The 17253-nt window shown below is 41.8% G+C and overlaps 1 protein-coding gene and 1 long non-coding RNA gene across 2 annotated transcripts; both read right to left on the bottom strand.

Moving 5' to 3' along the window:
* Positions 1-3127: 3127 nt before the first annotated feature.
* LOC116043999 lies at positions 3128-11956 on the bottom strand. Its single transcript, XR_004103590.1, has 2 exons — positions 11779-11956; positions 3128-3641 (listed from the first exon to the last, which is right to left on the bottom strand). It is a non-coding gene; the product is annotated as an uncharacterized LOC116043999 (long non-coding RNA).
* Positions 11957-14031: 2075 nt separating this feature from the next.
* Positions 14032-15379, bottom strand: ptf1a (pancreas associated transcription factor 1a). Its single transcript, XM_031290990.2, has 2 exons — positions 14603-15379; positions 14032-14353 (listed from the first exon to the last, which is right to left on the bottom strand). The coding sequence occupies exons 1-2, from the start codon at positions 15198-15200 to the stop codon at positions 14151-14153; spliced, it is 801 nt and encodes a 266-aa protein (XP_031146850.1). The 5' UTR covers positions 15201-15379; the 3' UTR covers positions 14032-14150.
* Positions 15380-17253: the final 1874 nt, after the last annotated feature.

Raw genomic sequence — 17253 nt, forward strand, 5'->3', positions numbered from 1 at the left:
TAGAAACACGGTAGTATTTTTGAATGACTGTGCTTCCCTCCCTCATGTCCCCCTGAGAGGAGAGAGCTCTGTATTGTGGGTCTGGAAAAAATCTTCCGATGACGTAAAACGACGATTTTTGCGTCATTGGAAGATTTTTTGCCCAGAGGCAATGGACTAAAGCCAGTAGTAGGAGCTATTTCCACATGTTTTCAACCTGCCCAAAGGGAGTTGGACTGTCGGCGTTCTCCGAAGATTCACGAACCAAAACGAGCGTCAGCCATCTTGAATTTTCGCTACTCCCTTCTCAGCAGAACACTTTTAGATAGATAGATAGATAGATTTATTCATCCCAAAGGAAATTTTAGAACAACAATTATGTGCATTCAAACTACCGCACACGTGTACCACTGGGATACATTGGTACAGATCGGAGAATATGCAGGACACTTTATTACAGATGGAATACTCGACACAGCTTCGCCTGCCTGCTATGGAGACCAGCAGTGTTGCTCGATGCCTCTGGCTGGTAAAGGGACATCATCAGCGGGGAACGTTGAACGAGTGTGCCGGTGGAAAACTAACACTAGCCAACACCTGTTCCATTAATCCTGCTTGCAAGTGTCCGCTCATTAGACAACAAACTGGACTACATCCAACTTCAACGAAACTCCCAAAGCGAGTTCAGAGACTGCTGTGTTTTTGTTGTTATGGAAACATTGCTGAACAACATCTATCCAGCTACCAGGCCGGCTGCTCTGTTGCCGGGTAAGACTAGTGGAGGAGGGCTGTGTTAACATGGACTGGTGCTTGTATCCAACTAAGTGCTAACTGCTGGTGGAGTTTGTGACTGTTAAATGCCGACCATTCTACATTCCACGCAAATATATAAGTTTATACTCTGTGTTTACAGCCCACCAAACGCTAATGCTAGTAGCTATGTGTTAGCTGAACTTTACGGAGCATATGTGTGTGCACTAAATGTGGCCTGTTTCGTATGTCGTTTTTATATAATGTCGTTTTTATTTATTTTTAATTGTGTAACCACATGAGCCACGGTGAAACGTTGTTTTGTGTATATGGTTGAAATGACAATAAAACACACTTGGGTTGAATGCTGCCTCGCTGTCTGTCTGTAAACGGTAGGCGTGGCTTGGGAGTAGCCGCTAAAGCAGCGAAGCAAGTGCATTCTGGGATTTGGTGTCTTTCATCCACATGAGCCAAAAACACATTTTTTGGCTATTCTCGGCCTAGAAGCCACCAATTTCTAAAAGAAATTCACATTTCTACTACATAAGTGACCCAATTTAAAGATATATTCATATTTCCAATGGTGAAATATCCCTTTAAGTTTAGCGGTCTTTACAGTTCAATTTAGCCGAGAAAAGGTTACTGTGAGTCGTGAACAGAGAGCACCGAGAGGTGACAGTCGTTTCAGCAGTCGCTGCAGTCGAGTTCAGCCGACAAAAGGGGACGTCATGCGACGCAGACAGTTAAGTTCAGACACCAAAACAACTAAGATTAGAAAAAAGTTTGCGGTTTGGGTTAAAACACAAACACCTATTTCCTGGGTGAAAGTCTTGTGTTTTCCCCTTAACGTCTTCCGGGACACAAACTCCGCTCCCTCAGCTTGAAAGTTTTAGGCCCTTAGGTCACCCTGGCCTCCTCTCTTCGCAGATCTTCGTGTTCTTTTACTGAATCAGTCAATGAGGGACTTACAGAAATAAATATGTGGCATACCTACGAATTACAGTGAATTACTTCTCGTAACTATATGTACGAATGGTTCATGAGAACAGCCTGCTCGGGTAACAGTAATCAATTAACATCCGACCCAGCGAGACTAAAAGGCTATGTTCACACCGCAAGTCTTAATGCTTAATTCGGACTTTTTTGCTCAGATCTGATTTTTTTTGTTTGGCTGTTCACGTTACCTTTTAAAATGTGGCCTATATCAGATTCCAGTGTGAACTGTTTGCGGTTTCCAACTGACCCGCATGCGCAGAAGAACAATAACAATGACATCAGACGCAGCACGCTGTTGCACTAAAGTTAGGGAGGTTATGGAAGAAGTAAGCATTTACGCTTTTATTTCAAAATGTTTGTGTAATGGCAGCCGTAACGTTAATGAGCATACACTAATTAGGTCTAACACCTCCCTCTCCCTCCATTGACTTGCTCTATCACGGTTCTCCATTTTGTAGGCCTAGTCAAGTTTTTAATTTTACTGTCTGTGTCTAGGGCTAACTCCCGCCGGCGCATAATTGTGACAAATGTCGATGTAGATTGATATAAAAGTCACATCAAATCCGCCTTGGTTGTTCACACTGCGGACGCATTGAAAGAAATTAGACCTGGGTCTGATTCAGGACCACATAATCAGAATCAGAAGATTTATTGTCATTGTGCAAAAAGAACAACACAATTTTTAGCAGCAGTTTCACCCAGTATTATAAATCTAAAAGACAAGAAATAAATAGTATAACAAATTAGAAAAAAATATACAAAATGTATATACACACAGAATTGAAGAAATATATACACAAAAATAAAAATAAATATACACACTAAAAGTACTGGTTATTGGTTATTGCACATGGTCCGTATGTGAAGGTGTGAATGTGTGAATATGGAAGTGGTCTAAATCGGATTTGAAGTGTTCACACTACTTCTGAAGAAGCCTGACCTAGTCACTTGACCCCAAAAAAATCTGATTTGGGCCACTTTTGCCTGCAGTCTGAACGTAGCCTAACTTATAAAATCTAGTCAAATGCCAACGTCCAGTGCTAAAGCAGGAGAGAGTGTGTCCTTTATCAAGGCAGAAATAAAGGGGCATGGACATTGCACATTTCAAATATACGTGCTTTTGACAATGATTAATGCAGACACAGGTTTCCTCCAAAACATTTAAAGTTTCTACATGGGCATTGTCATACTCTAGTGAAATGAACAGGAAATGGGATGGAAACCAATGCATGCTGGGAAGGTGGGGACACACATTGGATGTGAATTACAACATTCTTTAGAATCTCTATGTGGGAGTTTTTTGCAAATTGAGTAAAAGATGAATTACCAGTGAAACCCTCAACCCCTGCCCACTGTAATGCTCTACGGTCTTAAAAACAGAAAGCACTTTGTAGCAATTGAAAATTGTGTAAATTAAATGCATGTTTATTCATCCTTGGCTACAACTAGGCAACGTTTACAACTCCAAAACTGCATTGATATCAGAAGATGAGTAATAAAAAATAGTGATAATAATAAAAAAATATACTTGAGTTTTATATAAAAGGCTTTGTGTGTCCTTTAGCCTGCTCTCCTACATCAGTGAGTCTCCATGGAAACTGACTTTAGGTATATTTTACAGCCTGTTGAAGCGGCTCAGGAGGGTTTCCTACTTCACGTCTGCCTCTCCTTTCACAGCCATACTCTATTGGTCTGCAAGAACAACACATATAGTGTCGGCACCGAGGCTCGCTGTAAAAGTAATTGGTTTCATTGGAAAGTGGATAAAAAGCGGTGGCTGGTTGCGGAGGGCTTCCTGCCGAGTTTGACCGCTCCTGGGTTAATCACAGTCCCTCTCAGGCTGGAAGCTTTCCCAGTCAGCACTGGCCACCAGCCACTGGGAGCTCTGGCTTACAGCACAGCCGGCTGGGGATCAGCTGCAGGAAGAGAGAGGAAGGAACTGTTAAACGGGTGTTTCTTAACCTAATGACAACAACAACATTTGTTATTCCTCCTATTACGCCTACAGCGATGCCATCACTTTTATACACAGACACACACATATAGATGTGAGAAGTACAGTATGTCACAGGTATATTGTCAATAAGCACATTTTGTTACTTGACTCTTTCCATTTTGTGAGACTTTCTTATCTTTAGGGCGCCATACACTCAGGAGGAAATGTTGTACTTTTCCATGTCCACTGACAAAAGTACAACAGCGCTGTTCATCCAGAGTACATTTCGCAATTGAAGTAAGTCTAAAATGATATAGCTATTCTTGTAGTCTGACCAAAGTGCTAACACTCACTGGGATTTAATTTAGTTAGCAGTGGACAGAACTATTACAAAATCTTCAATAAATCTCAATCTTCAATTCAATTTAAATGTATTTATAGTGTCAAATCACAACAGAAGTTATCTCAGGACACTTTACAGATAGAGTAGGTCTAGACTACACTATATTTGACAGAAACCCAACAATTTCTCCAAGAACAAGCATTTGGTGCGACAGCGGAAAGAAATCCTTTTAACAGGCAGAAACCAGAGAGAGAAAGAGAGAGAGAGAGAATACTTAACTAAAATAAATACAGAAATGTAACTTGTATGAACCAATATTGTATCCCAGAATAATATACAAGAAATAATTAAGCAATTTTACAGGAGAGGGTTTCAGTGTCATGCTAGCCGCATCACTGAAGTGCCAATAATTTGACGTTAAATCAAACCCTCGATTATACAACAACGGTTACCAACAAAATAAAAGTTATAATCAAACTGTATTCATATTGTGGGGCAATTCACTCTCAAAATAAAAGGCCCTCCTGTTAAGTCAGCCAGTCAACTTAAGCTAACGTTAGTTTTGTAACGTTTGAGAAAGTGGGATTTCCAAAACTAAAATAATTACTGCAAAAAACACCAAACTATCTGCTGAAAAAAATTTCTTTTCCATGGATATATTTAGCTAGATACTAGCTAGCTAAACCTCCGCGAACTTCAAACAAAAGAGACGATTCCCTCTCACACGTTAGCTAGTCAGCACAACAAAGCTAACGTTAGCTTAAGTTAACGTTAGCTTTGTGGAAATCATGGTATTTCCCCAACTGAATAACTACCACGCATATAAACACCAAACTTTGCTAGTTCAATCTTGTTGTAACTGTAAGATATCTGCTGAAATTTTTTAAACAAAAAATAGCTCCTGTACGTCTGGAAAATCACATTTAGCAGCTATTTTCAAGATAGCGCCAGGTGTGCTCAAATGTCTCTGGGTGTGCTGTCATCATGGACTGTCATGCTGATTTGAGAACGTTCTAAATGTCTATTGACCAATCAGATTGTCTGGTCGGATCTACTTGTTTTATAATAAATAGGATAGAATACAAGAACAAATATTCAAACAATAAAGATAAAAAATACAAAGGAAAAAATGTACGTTTAAACATATACAAGTTGGAAATAAAAATGTACAACTACTTAATTAGTATTTATAAAGATGAAACTAAAACCTGTGGTTGTGCAAGTTGCTACACAGTGTAGTATTTATGAGGGTTGAGGGTTGAGCCCTTTTCTACCAGTCTACTAAATAATCACTAACTTAATCACGAGTATTAAAATACAGTCTATCCTCAATTTCAAGTAGACAAGTGTCTCTCTGGAGCATTGCCATTTGTTAACGCGAAATGTTCTGTGTGGCTTTTTTTTCAAGAGGATGAGGCTGAATCTGGGTTTATTCTGAATGGAAAACACCCACAAAGTGCCAAAAAAAAGGTTCTTCAAATATTTTGACCATTTTAAAATATCTCGACTACACCAACACTAGGCCTAAGTTTGCTTTGCAGTCTTCTCAATTTTGACAAACATATAAGTTGCCATTTCAACACCATAAACGCAGTATGTTCTGCATGCAGGCTTTTGTTTTTGATTGATTTGACATCCGCATAATGCTGACTTTCTCCATCCCATCGGCTGACTGAAACGGCCTTTTTGTGCCACTTGACTCCCTCTCACACACACAGCTGCATTTGTCTTGCAAATCCATCCCCGCTGCGCCGCGTTCAGACGAGGAAAAGAGAGCAGTCGGACGTCAGTGAAGTTCAAGCCAGCGAACAAGCGGAGAGGCTGTTCCATAGCAGCCGCTTTTGTCGATATCAAAACGGAGAGCTGGTGAAAAATGATGCATGCTTTTACACATCTGAATCCTGGCAACTGACAGAGCAAGGGATGGGCATGGGTAGGGGTGGAGGGGGGGTATAAAAACTAAACTAAACTTCCCTGGAGGCTGAAGTCAGTGTGCTGGAGGCGAACAAAAGAGCCCCAGTCTAAACGGGTTGAGTGTCTTCTAGCGCACGACGGGGATCAGCAGCGCAGAATGTAGGAGATGGATGGAGACGCACACGTACAAACGGCCGTGACTGAAATTTGCATATTTGTAATTTATCACTTTTTTGTTGAGTTATTCAGGTTTTTTTTTTTTTTTTTTTTTTTTGCAGAGTTCAAAAAAGAAAATAGATCATTTGTCAACGCGTGCGGGTTGCGAGCTGGTAGACCTTTTCCACAGAACAAATGAGTCACTGCTAAAGCCTGAGATCACTTTTCTGTTTCCCTGAAAAATGCAACAAGTGCTTGCATAGGCTACTTATTTATTATAGCCTATTTATGAAGGCTATTTATTGCTTTTTGTCTTCTGCCTTGAAGTCAGCCCAGTCTGCTTCATTTCCATATCTTTTCAATGGTTCTGCCTCGTGAATAGACTGTAATATTTCATGATGGGGCACGCAAAAGCTGTGCACAATGCCTCTCATATCCACTCGGCTTTCAGCCGCAACAATGATCATAGCAAGACGTCTTTATGGCTAATTCATTCAAAGGCGCATCTCCCGTCCTCCGGCGCGGAGGTCAGCCCGCCGTGTTCCGTCCACCAGGGGGGTTTTCAAAGGCCAGAGGCGGCCAGCTGGCCCCGTCACACGACGCCACACACACACACACACACACACACACACACACACACACACACACACACACACACACACACACAGATGAACAGATGTTCAAAACTTTTTTTCTAATCAGACCAAATACAACGTCAAGTATAGGCTATGTCTACTTATTAGACTAGATGTGTAAAAAAAATTATATATATTTCAACACATCGATGTACCAGATTGACACACACTGAAAATGATGCATTTACAGCTTCCATCGAAAGGAGTTTTCTCATCACAACCCACATTTTGTCTCCAATGTTGAACTACTGGTAAAATTATGATGTCGGATGTATATTGTAAATATGTCAATGGATGCATGATATCGGGCTTTCCGTCAGTGTGACCACCGTCGCTTCATATTGGAGGCCTCCTCAAATAAACTGGTCCTATTTGTTGATACGGCACATCACATGTCTCTGGTGCTCTCATCGGAGGAGTGACATGCAGCCAAGTGTAGATGCATTTACTCCGCAGCGCGCAGCGGAGACACCATTACGCAATAAGGCGAAACTGGAAACACGCCACCAGCTTTTACGCATGAATGCACTGCGGCCGAAATCAGAGTTAATAAAGATAATGTAATATCTTTCGGGAATTCTTTGGTCAAATTAAAATTTTCATAGACATATTTTTAGGCATTTGTTTTGTACACTGCGGTCCCAACTGACACCGTATTTGGACAAAACACAATTTATCATGAGAGGGATTCAAAAGGGACATATCTGACTAACTGATCTTATTTTATCCTAGAGTTAAAATTTACTTCATGCCCACCCCCTTCAGTCCTGGGTCTGTCCATGCGTTGCCATGGATATCCATGCGCCAAAAGAGTAGTCCTTTGGAGCATAGCCAAAGTAACGCATCTCTCTCCAAGTTCAAAAATATAAAATAGCCTAATTTCCCTAAAATGTATGACAGTGCGTGTCATAAAGAAATAAACTCATGTGATAGGTTACCCACTAATTCTTCTTCCTTAGCCACCCTGGTTTTCTCAATGGGGGAAAGCTGCTCGTGCGCCCCGGAGCCACTTGTTGCTGGCGCATAAAGTTGGAGCTTTTGAGAAGTTAAATATACCGGAAAGAACACAACTTAGTATGTCAAGGGCTTTACGGGGACAAAAGACCAGCGCCTTACCATATGCTTAATGGCTACAGCCGTCCTGCCTTTATTAAAGGCAAAAACGAGGTCCTTTAAAAGTTGGAAAGGGTCCTTTATTTGAGTTAGATGGAGCACTTGCGCACAAAACCAGAAGCGCGCATTGCCATTGACTCGCCCCCTTTCTCTGTCTTTCAGGAGTCTGAAGCGGCCACCGTCATCGCCCGTTTCACTCCAACATAAGCTTTTCATCACCCGGCTTTGTTCTCGGTGAAAGTAATGCTGCGAATCAAAGAGATGACAATATTTTCCATCAGCTTGGAGACCCTGGACAAGAGCCCTCGAGCTTTGGCAAAAATCAGGGCCGGTTATTCATCCTGTCACTCCGCACCTGTGGTCCCGCATTCAAAGTATACAAACCTGCCCCTATTAACATTAATTATTCACAAACAACACAAAGGCTGAAATAGAGCAGGTTGAAGTCTGTTTATGGCTCCTAAATGTTTTATTCCTCTGAAGATGTGCCCAAAGCTTTTTTTTTTTTCTTTCCCTCGTTTGCAACCGAGTGCCTGTCTCTCTTTCAGCCTTAAGTAGCCCTTACAGTTTGGATTTTACAATCGCAGCATCTGCTTAATCTTGCGGATAAAAATATGACACAAAACATTGCTAATAAAGGATGTGTTAAATCCCGGTAATGAGTGATCAACGCGGGAAACAATGGGGGAGGATGGTGAGAGCCGTATGGTTCCAAGGGCACCCGGCACAGTTTGCTCTCTTGTGGAGAAAAGCGCCAGGTGATGGCAAGAAAATCGCCTTCCGAGGATGAGAACACACCAAATCCACTTCCTTTCTCTCCTTGAAAAAAAAATAAATAATAGAAGACATAAATTTAATTGGCTTATCAAGGCGCGGCAAAGAAGTCGCTATTAATTGGCTGGGGGCGCACAAAACAAACGCAGGGACATGTTTAGCCTGGCTGGCCCGCGTTGCGCTTTCAGCCCGGTGTCACATCATTGAAAATGTGTTTTATTATTGCAAAACGTCCCATGCTTTACAGTTGCCATATTGTGTCACGGACAAAGGCTGATGGAACATTAAATACGTGGAAACGGTGCCAACGCGTCTCGAAGACACTGCAAGGGCCTCTCTCTTTGCTTGCTTTTAGGCAGCTGCTGGGCAGGGGACTCAGACGTCAGGACATGAAAGGAGACCAAGTTTGAACTACCAGGTGCATCCCCGGAGAACACGGCGGAGACAGATCTGTTGCAGCGGGACAAGGAAGCGCTCATAAAGATGTAATTTAGATTGGAAGGTCACGTCTGAAAGAAAAAGGCGCACGGGAAGGAAGAATGATCCCAGCCAGCCACCTCCCCTCCTTCCACACATCTCCTTATACTTGGTGCTCTGTCAGTGCGACCACAGCAGACACATGTTGGTTACCTCAGATCAGACACTCTGCTAAGCAAATCTGAGCGTCCGAGCGCCCGCATGGCATGGGTCTGAGAGTCTGGGCAGGGCAGCCTCACAGCTGGCACACTGATGCCATGTTGGGCAGGAGAAAACCCAGAGAGTCAGAGGTATTAATAATGACTCCACGGGCTGTATTTCCGAAGAGAGATAATCTGAAAATCAAGCCGATTTGATGCTGTTGCTATGCGTCTCTCCCAGTGCGCTAACATACGGGCTTAAAGCAGATTTGACAGCATTAGAGGCGACACAACCTCTTACTTTCTTCTCATTATAAGTCAAAGCTGTTTAAGTAAAGCTTCACACCTTCTCTGATGTTTTTTTTTTATTTTATCGCAGAAGTTTTAGACCCGATGGCCTGTTTTTTATTTGTCCTTTATTACCTGTTAATTCAGTTTTCAGCCTTGGGTGCAATAGACAAATTCACAGCCATTGATGCGTAAAAGTGCCAATCTCTGCATATAGTACCTGACATGGTACGCCTTTCAACAGTATGACTGAAACGTCTCTAAAGCTCTGCAATGAAGAGCCAAAAAGCAACAAATGTCTCTGCATGAGAGAAGGAAAATGAGTCATTGTGCATTGACAGCCACACATTTCCCCACTTGTAAACTGGGAGGAAAATCTGGGACTTGGCTGATTTAAAAGTGGCCCGTTGATCATTCATGTAATATATGTATTGTAATGCTTAAAACCGTTTTTTTTTTTAAACGTTCATATTACAATTCAGGTGACATGTATTTTAAGAGTTAAAGCAACCGAGTCAAAGAAAACAACAATATGTTCTAAGACTTTATTTAAGGTATTTAAGTAGCCTTTGAGCTCTTTGAGTGGTGAGTATTAACACTAGATGCAGTAGAATAACCGAGTTACTGTACGTTTCTGTAGAATGTGATGTATTTACTGTCACATTATTTATATGTTGGAGCATTGTTTCAATGGAAATATGTCTGATGCAGTCAGACATCATACTCGCTAAAGGACACTGATGCACTGCGGCACAGAGGAGTGCTGTGTTCAATGTTTTACTCACAGGTGAGTGAATGTAGGCCTAAAATATCAGCAATAACATGTAGGCTACAACATTATTAAAAAATAAAGAAGCCTGTTTTAAAAAATCAATGATTAGTGTGTATTTACAAGTATAACGCTGTTCCTGGTTATGTTTTTGTATCCAATGTGGGTATTCAATCCATAGGAATGCATCGTGATCTTATTAATGACAGACTAGCAGCAGTCATCAGATACATGTAGTGGATCTGAAATATATAATAAAGTACAAGTATAAGGTGTAATAGAATGAAAATACTGGAGTTCTTACAGTAAGTAAAGAGCCTGAGAAAATTCACTGAGTCACTGACATCTTCTGTAAACTACTTTCTGTCGATGTCTTCTTCATGATGAAAACAAAAACTCAAGTTCAATTTCTTTTATAAAACATGCGTATAAATCCCAACTCTGTGGAATATGGTATTGGTGTTTTTCTTCAGAATTAACTTTGAATGTCCGAATTTTAAACGTACCCTCTGGTTTTTGCAAAAATACAGAAATACACCTGATTTCAGATTTTTATTTCAGAAATCAGACTAATCAGATGTTTTTTCTCCCTCAGTATTGTTACTTTCAGAACTCAGACTTTATTCTGAGAATGCTTAGATTAATCACAAAAAATAGCCTAATAGGATAGTATAAGAGAAGAGAAGAGAAGAGAGCCAAATATAGTATATTAACATTTTCCCTCACTCCGCGGCCCTGTGACAGCAGCGTGGTTAGTGCTCTGTGTCGCTGTCTGCCCTGGATAGCATACTGTAGGTATGAAAGCGCGCTGCCTGTCTATGTGGTGAATCAGCGGCCTTTTTAGCTCAGCGCCGAGCCTTTCTCAACCAAATTACCGCTCTTGGCGTGGCCCTCTAATGTCCAGGCCTGCAGAGAACTAAAGGAAAATAAAACCTGTCAGACAGCAAAATGGTCGTGTCCTTTAAAGCCTTGCCAAAAGCCCGTAGCCGGAGTGACAAGATAGCCGGGAGTATTTCAGCCTGTCCCTTCCGCTTGGCTGCGAGCGCACCAAAGGATGTTGAGAGGCGCTCCGCGCTCCGCGCACTAAAAGACCATCAACTGCACAAAAGCGTTAAGGTGCGAGGAAACTACAATGCTACCACTGTTTTAACCCCCCGGCTCTGCCTCCGCACAATCAAAGTGGAACCGGCCCTCCTGCCAAAGAGATGAAGTTGCCCAGCATTGACTCCCTAACATTTGACTTTCCAATGGCTGTAATAGGATTACATGCTCCTGTCGCGCTACAGAGAGAGTGAGAGGGAGAGAGAGAGAGAGAGAGAGAGAGAGAGAGAGAGGGGAACTCTGGAACTTTAAAGTTAAAAACCAGAATAATGTGGCATCCTAAGAAAATAAATAAATACATACATACATAAATAGATAAATGACCGAATGTTGGCTGTAAAACACACAGACCTGAGAAATCCTCCGAAAGGCTAATAATTATAATAAAGAAATATGAGCTAGCCCACCTGTTGTGCTGAAGGTTTTTAAAAATCCAAACTTTCCCACTCCTAACAGCGTACTTGCAGCAGCGCTATGCGTGTCGCCTCAGCCTTGTTTGCAGCTTTTTTGGGGGGCCTCATGGTTCATATATGCATGCGGCAGTGTGTTGGCGGTGCGGGGCGTGGGGACACATGTTGGAGGGATGCCGCTGTACCACGGGAAAATCTGTCCCGGCAGCACCTGGCAGCACAGAGGAGCATTCAACAGCTTCCCACCATACTGCTGCACGCCAGCGTGCGCTTTAAACACCTTCAGCTGTTGTGGGTATACGCTGTCTCCTCATTAGCATCTCATTTGCATATTTATGTCACACAATATTGGGCTCTATTATTTTGGGTTAACTGCGGGCTTCCCCTTCTAATCGTCACTCGTTCATTGGACTGTTACAGTGAAAGGTAGCTACATGCTAAAAGGTTTCACCTTACACAGTATAGGTACCATGCACTGACCCATGGGGATGGGGGGGTTATAACCCCCCTAATTATCAAGGCTGGTCTTTTTTTTTTGAAGTTTTGATTCCTTTTCAGTGCTTTTGTCGCTTTCTCAGACATTTTTGCTGCTTTTTTTTTTTTTTTTTTGAGTTTTATTTGACAATTTTTGAAGTTTGGCCTTTTTAGAGTTTTCGTTCCGAAGTTTTAGCCGTTTTTTTTTCCAACATTTGTCACCTTTTTGAGTTTTCTTCCAAAATAAATTTTTGATGTTTTTGTCGCTTTTGTAAATACACGATCTCAAACACCCCCCCCCACCCTCCCCCCCCACCCTCCCCAATGTTGAACCCGAAGTTACGCCCTTGCACTCACCATAATAATATTATGTTAATGAGGCATGATAAAATAAAGTTTCAAGATTCCAGTCATTAACTAGCTATCATATGCAGGGTTCAAAATTTACTTTTTTGTCCACCAGCCAAATGGCTAGTGAATGTTCACATTTGACCAGCCACTCTATAGATTACCACTGTTTCTTTGGCTGGTGAGTGAAGCAAATCTAGCAGCCACTTGCATATTTTACCAGCATTTGGCTGGTAGATGGTGCTAATTCTGAACCCTGATCATTCTTTATTTGAAGGTCCAACATTTACACTGACATAAAACCAAGGGTGTAGGTTTTGATGTAACATTGGTGGGACACACACACACACACACACACACACACACACACACACACACACACACACACACACACACACACACACACACATACCCGGGGGCTCTGGGGGTCGTCCCTTTTAACATTTTGAGCGTCAAACACTTAATTTCCAGCATTCTGGTGAATTTTTATGCATCACTTTGTGTCTTTTCTGGATCCCTTTATGTTGCAAATGTCAGTATTTATGTAAAAGGAAAGTATTATTCTCCTGTATTGTTCAAAACGTTCTCCATATTCAAAACATCACACTTTTTTGGGATAGTTTAAAAGTACATCTCAACAACAAATCTATTAGAAAATGAGACCTTGTTGAAAACCCCAAATCTCCAAAAATGTAAATCTATCTTTATTTTTCACGCTCCTGTTGTGTCCAGGTCTCCTCGTCATAATACTGAAGAGCTGGTGACAAAATGGGCTTATGATTTAATATGATAAGCATATAGTTTGTCACAAAAAAAAAAAAAAAAATGCCATTTCTGTTAGTTTGTGTTAGTATGGATCGAGTAAGTGCGCTCAATCCATTCAGTCTCTTTTTCCTTATGTTAAAGATCTATTTTGTAGAGGCTATATGTGTTTCTGTATTTATTGTTTATTTCATATTAATGTTTAACGTGTTTGTTAACCAACAACCACCATCAAGGCAAATTCCTTTTAAGTTACTATATTATATACTATACTATATACTATATTACAACAATGAATCTTCAAACTCATTTGTTGCTAGGCTTGCTCTACTAACATGCTGATGCTTAACATCTTATTTCACATTTGACCAGAAACAAATAATAAAATATAAATACGTTTTTTTTTCATCAAGTAAGTGCTTTTATTTGCAGATTGAATATAAATATAAATCATTGTACAACAATATAAAAATATGTTCTCTTATTCATTGCGATTAAATTAAAACATATATTATCACTTGTGGGAGAAAAAATAAATACATGATTGCCAGTTGCCTGAATTACAAAAATAAAATTATCAACATGATAAAACTATTTACAACATTGAATACAATATCGGGGGGGAAAAAAAGTGTACAGTAGGCCTAAGCTCACATGGTGTTCACATTTTTTTTTTGCAATGCGCCTTTCGAGCGCACGTTAACATTAACATAATCAACTTTATAGTCTTCACATTTACAATGTGCGTTTTACAGGACAAGTCGCAGGGACTCGGGTTTTTTTGTTCAGGCCACCAGGCCGAAAGGAGGCTCGTTTTCAATGTCTGTGAGGCCCGGTTTGCTGTGCAGTTTTCGGGGGTCTTCCGGCGTCCACACCTTGGCCGTCCGGATGATGTTCTGCACCCGGAGTTGCTTTTCATCCGACCAGGACAGAGAGTGCCCGGCCAGGGGAGGCAGGCCATAGTCCGGGTCGCTGGGGGAGGGAGACCCTGGGAAGAGAAAAAGGAAGAAGCGCGTTAATAATAATAATAATAATAATAATAATAATAATAATAATAATAATAATAATAATGTTGCTTTTTTTTTTTTTTTGTCTTCATTATGTTAATCAACATATGATGCAGGCTGCATAAATCCAAACTATTAGGCTACATGACAGTTGTTGATATTTCACAACAAGAGGTTATATATATATATATATATATATATATATATATATGGTCTTTAAATGGACCTACTTGTTCCTCTGTGACAGATAATGACCTTCTTGGGTTGCGCGTGCGTCTCGCTGCTGGAGTTTCGGATGGGCAGATCGGACTGCACGAGCTCGGCGAGGAAGTTGATGTAGCCGATGGCGAGCCGCAGCGTGTCCACTTTGGACAGTCTCTTCTCGTAGGGCAGGGTCGGGATGTGCGAGCGGAGACCCTCGAACGCGTCATTGATGGACTGCATCCTCCGCCGCTCCCGGACGTTGGCCGCCTGTCTCAGGTGCTGCATCTCCATGTCTGACCGCATCCGCCGCCTCCGCTTCAGCAACGGCCCGCCGTGACGTGGGGACAGGTCCGGGGTGCCGTAGGAGAAAGTGGAGGACGACGAGGAGAAGGACAAGTTGCCGGTGTCGTAGTCTCCATCGTGGGGCGCTGCTCTGTCGCCTCCGTCTTTGCTGTAATAGTCTTGGAAATGACTGGCGAGGAAGTCGACGTCGTCATCCAAAAAGTCATCAGTGTCCAAGTGTCCGTCTCTCGAGGACTGGTCGGTGAAAAACTCGTCATCGTCGAAATAAGGAGGGGAGGAGAAAGAGTCGAGTCCAGAGAAAGGGTCCAGCACGCTGTCCATGTTTGTCTGCTGCTGCTTCTCTGTCCCGTTGTTGCGCTAACAATGTGACACACTGTTTCTTTCTTTTATATCAACGCGTTGCTCCGTGCTCGCTGCTCGCGGTCAACAGTTAGTGTTTAGTTGAAGAACCGGCACGCGAGGATTCTTTATAGCGACATCCATAGTCGCGTGCCGCTTGCCAGGAGTGCCAACCAATCACAGCTCTGTCCGCGAGGCGCACCTCGAGATAATCCCCCCCACCCACCCTCCCCCAGAACGCCACGCCTCCTGTCTGTCCTCCACTGTCCGGCTCTGAGATAACATCTCAACTCTGCACACCGGCTGTTCTCCTCTGCCAGACTCCGTTTACAAATCACTCAATTTAGATTCCCTTTTATTTATTCTTTTTTTTTTTTTTTTTTTTACATAGCCTTAAATGTTTTCTCTGACAGGCTTAAATTAATTTCTTCCCCGAAGTTGAATATTCCTTACACGACCGAATAGTGACACATAGGTCTTTTTGCAGCAATATTTTGCGAATAATCGTATTTTAGATTACAGAAAACACCCGAATTAATGCGCAGTTTCTCTTCACGGCTGTTATCTGCATGGATCAAATGTTGCAGGACATGTTCATTGAAATGCTCAATCCATATGTAGCAACAGGTTTCTTTTAATAATAATAAAAAAATATTTTTTTCCACAGATAATTAGAACATAAGATGCAATTAAATAGCCATTAAACCTTTTTGTTGTTGTTGTTTTGTTGTAAATCTTAATGTATTTTTTAAATAGCATAGGCTATTTTGATATTTACCTGCAATCCTCAGGTTAACCTTTGAAATGGGTGTAACAGAAGACGGAGGCTATGTCAGTCTATGAGAATAAAGCTGGTGTTTCCTCTGATTATTAAAGCAACAGGTGTCGCTAACAAAACAGACTTACAGAATGTTACAATAAATATTATTATAGAGGACGAAGTGGCTCAAAACCCTAACGTAAAGGGACTCTATTATTGTTTTTTATTATTGTTATAATTCAAATGTAATTTAATCACTTTAACACAAAAGGGAAAGATCATGTCCGTAAGTGGAAATGCATAAGAAAACGCTGCTTACAAAGGTGTAATGGCAGTTTCCTGACCATCTATTATAAATAAATAAAATTAAACCGTTTTTATTGACACCTCTGACACATGAACGGGTGCAGAATGCGGAGGAAAGCTGTCACCATGTCGCTCAGATAAAAGAAGAGATAAAAGCCTGGGGATGTGTAGGAGAGCCCTCGGCTCGGTCATTCATTCAGCAGTAAGTGGGCAGCGCTGCTGCCATAAATACATGCACCAGTAGAGTGGTCGATGCGCCACTTGTGCCAGCCACTGTGGTTTTGATTGGGAGAACTGGTTGACAAATAAAAGCACAGTGGTGGGCCCTGGAGCGCGCGCCTCTCTGACACCTCACGCGACATGTTAACGCTCCTCGGTATACCGAAAGGAGACTACCCACCGGTCTGGGGGTCTATAAGTACACATCTATTCAGCCCATTCAGTGAGAGGGCTCACTTTGTTCTGCAGAGAAAATGGCCCTTTCGCAGCGCCAGGCCGGGTGCGCGCGCACCGCGATTCTGTGGACATTGGTGGTGCGATGGAAAAGCTGCAGCACGGGCCGTGGCCGTGGGAAGAAGGCCATTTGCGTCCCTATCGCCAGTCAATGCAACATGTCGTGTTATAAATGAGGCTTGTGTTGCTGTCTACATAATGAAGCTGTATAGCTGGGAGCCCACATGCCTCAAAGAAGACGCACAATACACGCACGTTCCGGTACCAACCAGGTGCCGAACACAACACCAAACACGGACAACAGGAGCCTGCAGGACTGCATTTTAAAAGCCGCAATGCGTAAGAAAGAAAATCATCTTCCATAAGGAGACGTCACTGTCTCACTTCAACTTTATTTCATCATCATTAGTATACTGTTTATGGAGCCATTAATCCCAATAAAGTGTCCTCTGAATAACGACATTATAGCCATTCAATAGTCATTTTGACTATTTCAAACTAACTTTCTTACTAATG

Source organism: Sander lucioperca, chromosome 9 (genome assembly GCF_008315115.2).
Source record: "Sander lucioperca isolate FBNREF2018 chromosome 9, SLUC_FBN_1.2, whole genome shotgun sequence".
Classification (NCBI taxonomy): domain Eukaryota; kingdom Metazoa; phylum Chordata; class Actinopteri; order Perciformes; family Percidae; genus Sander; species Sander lucioperca.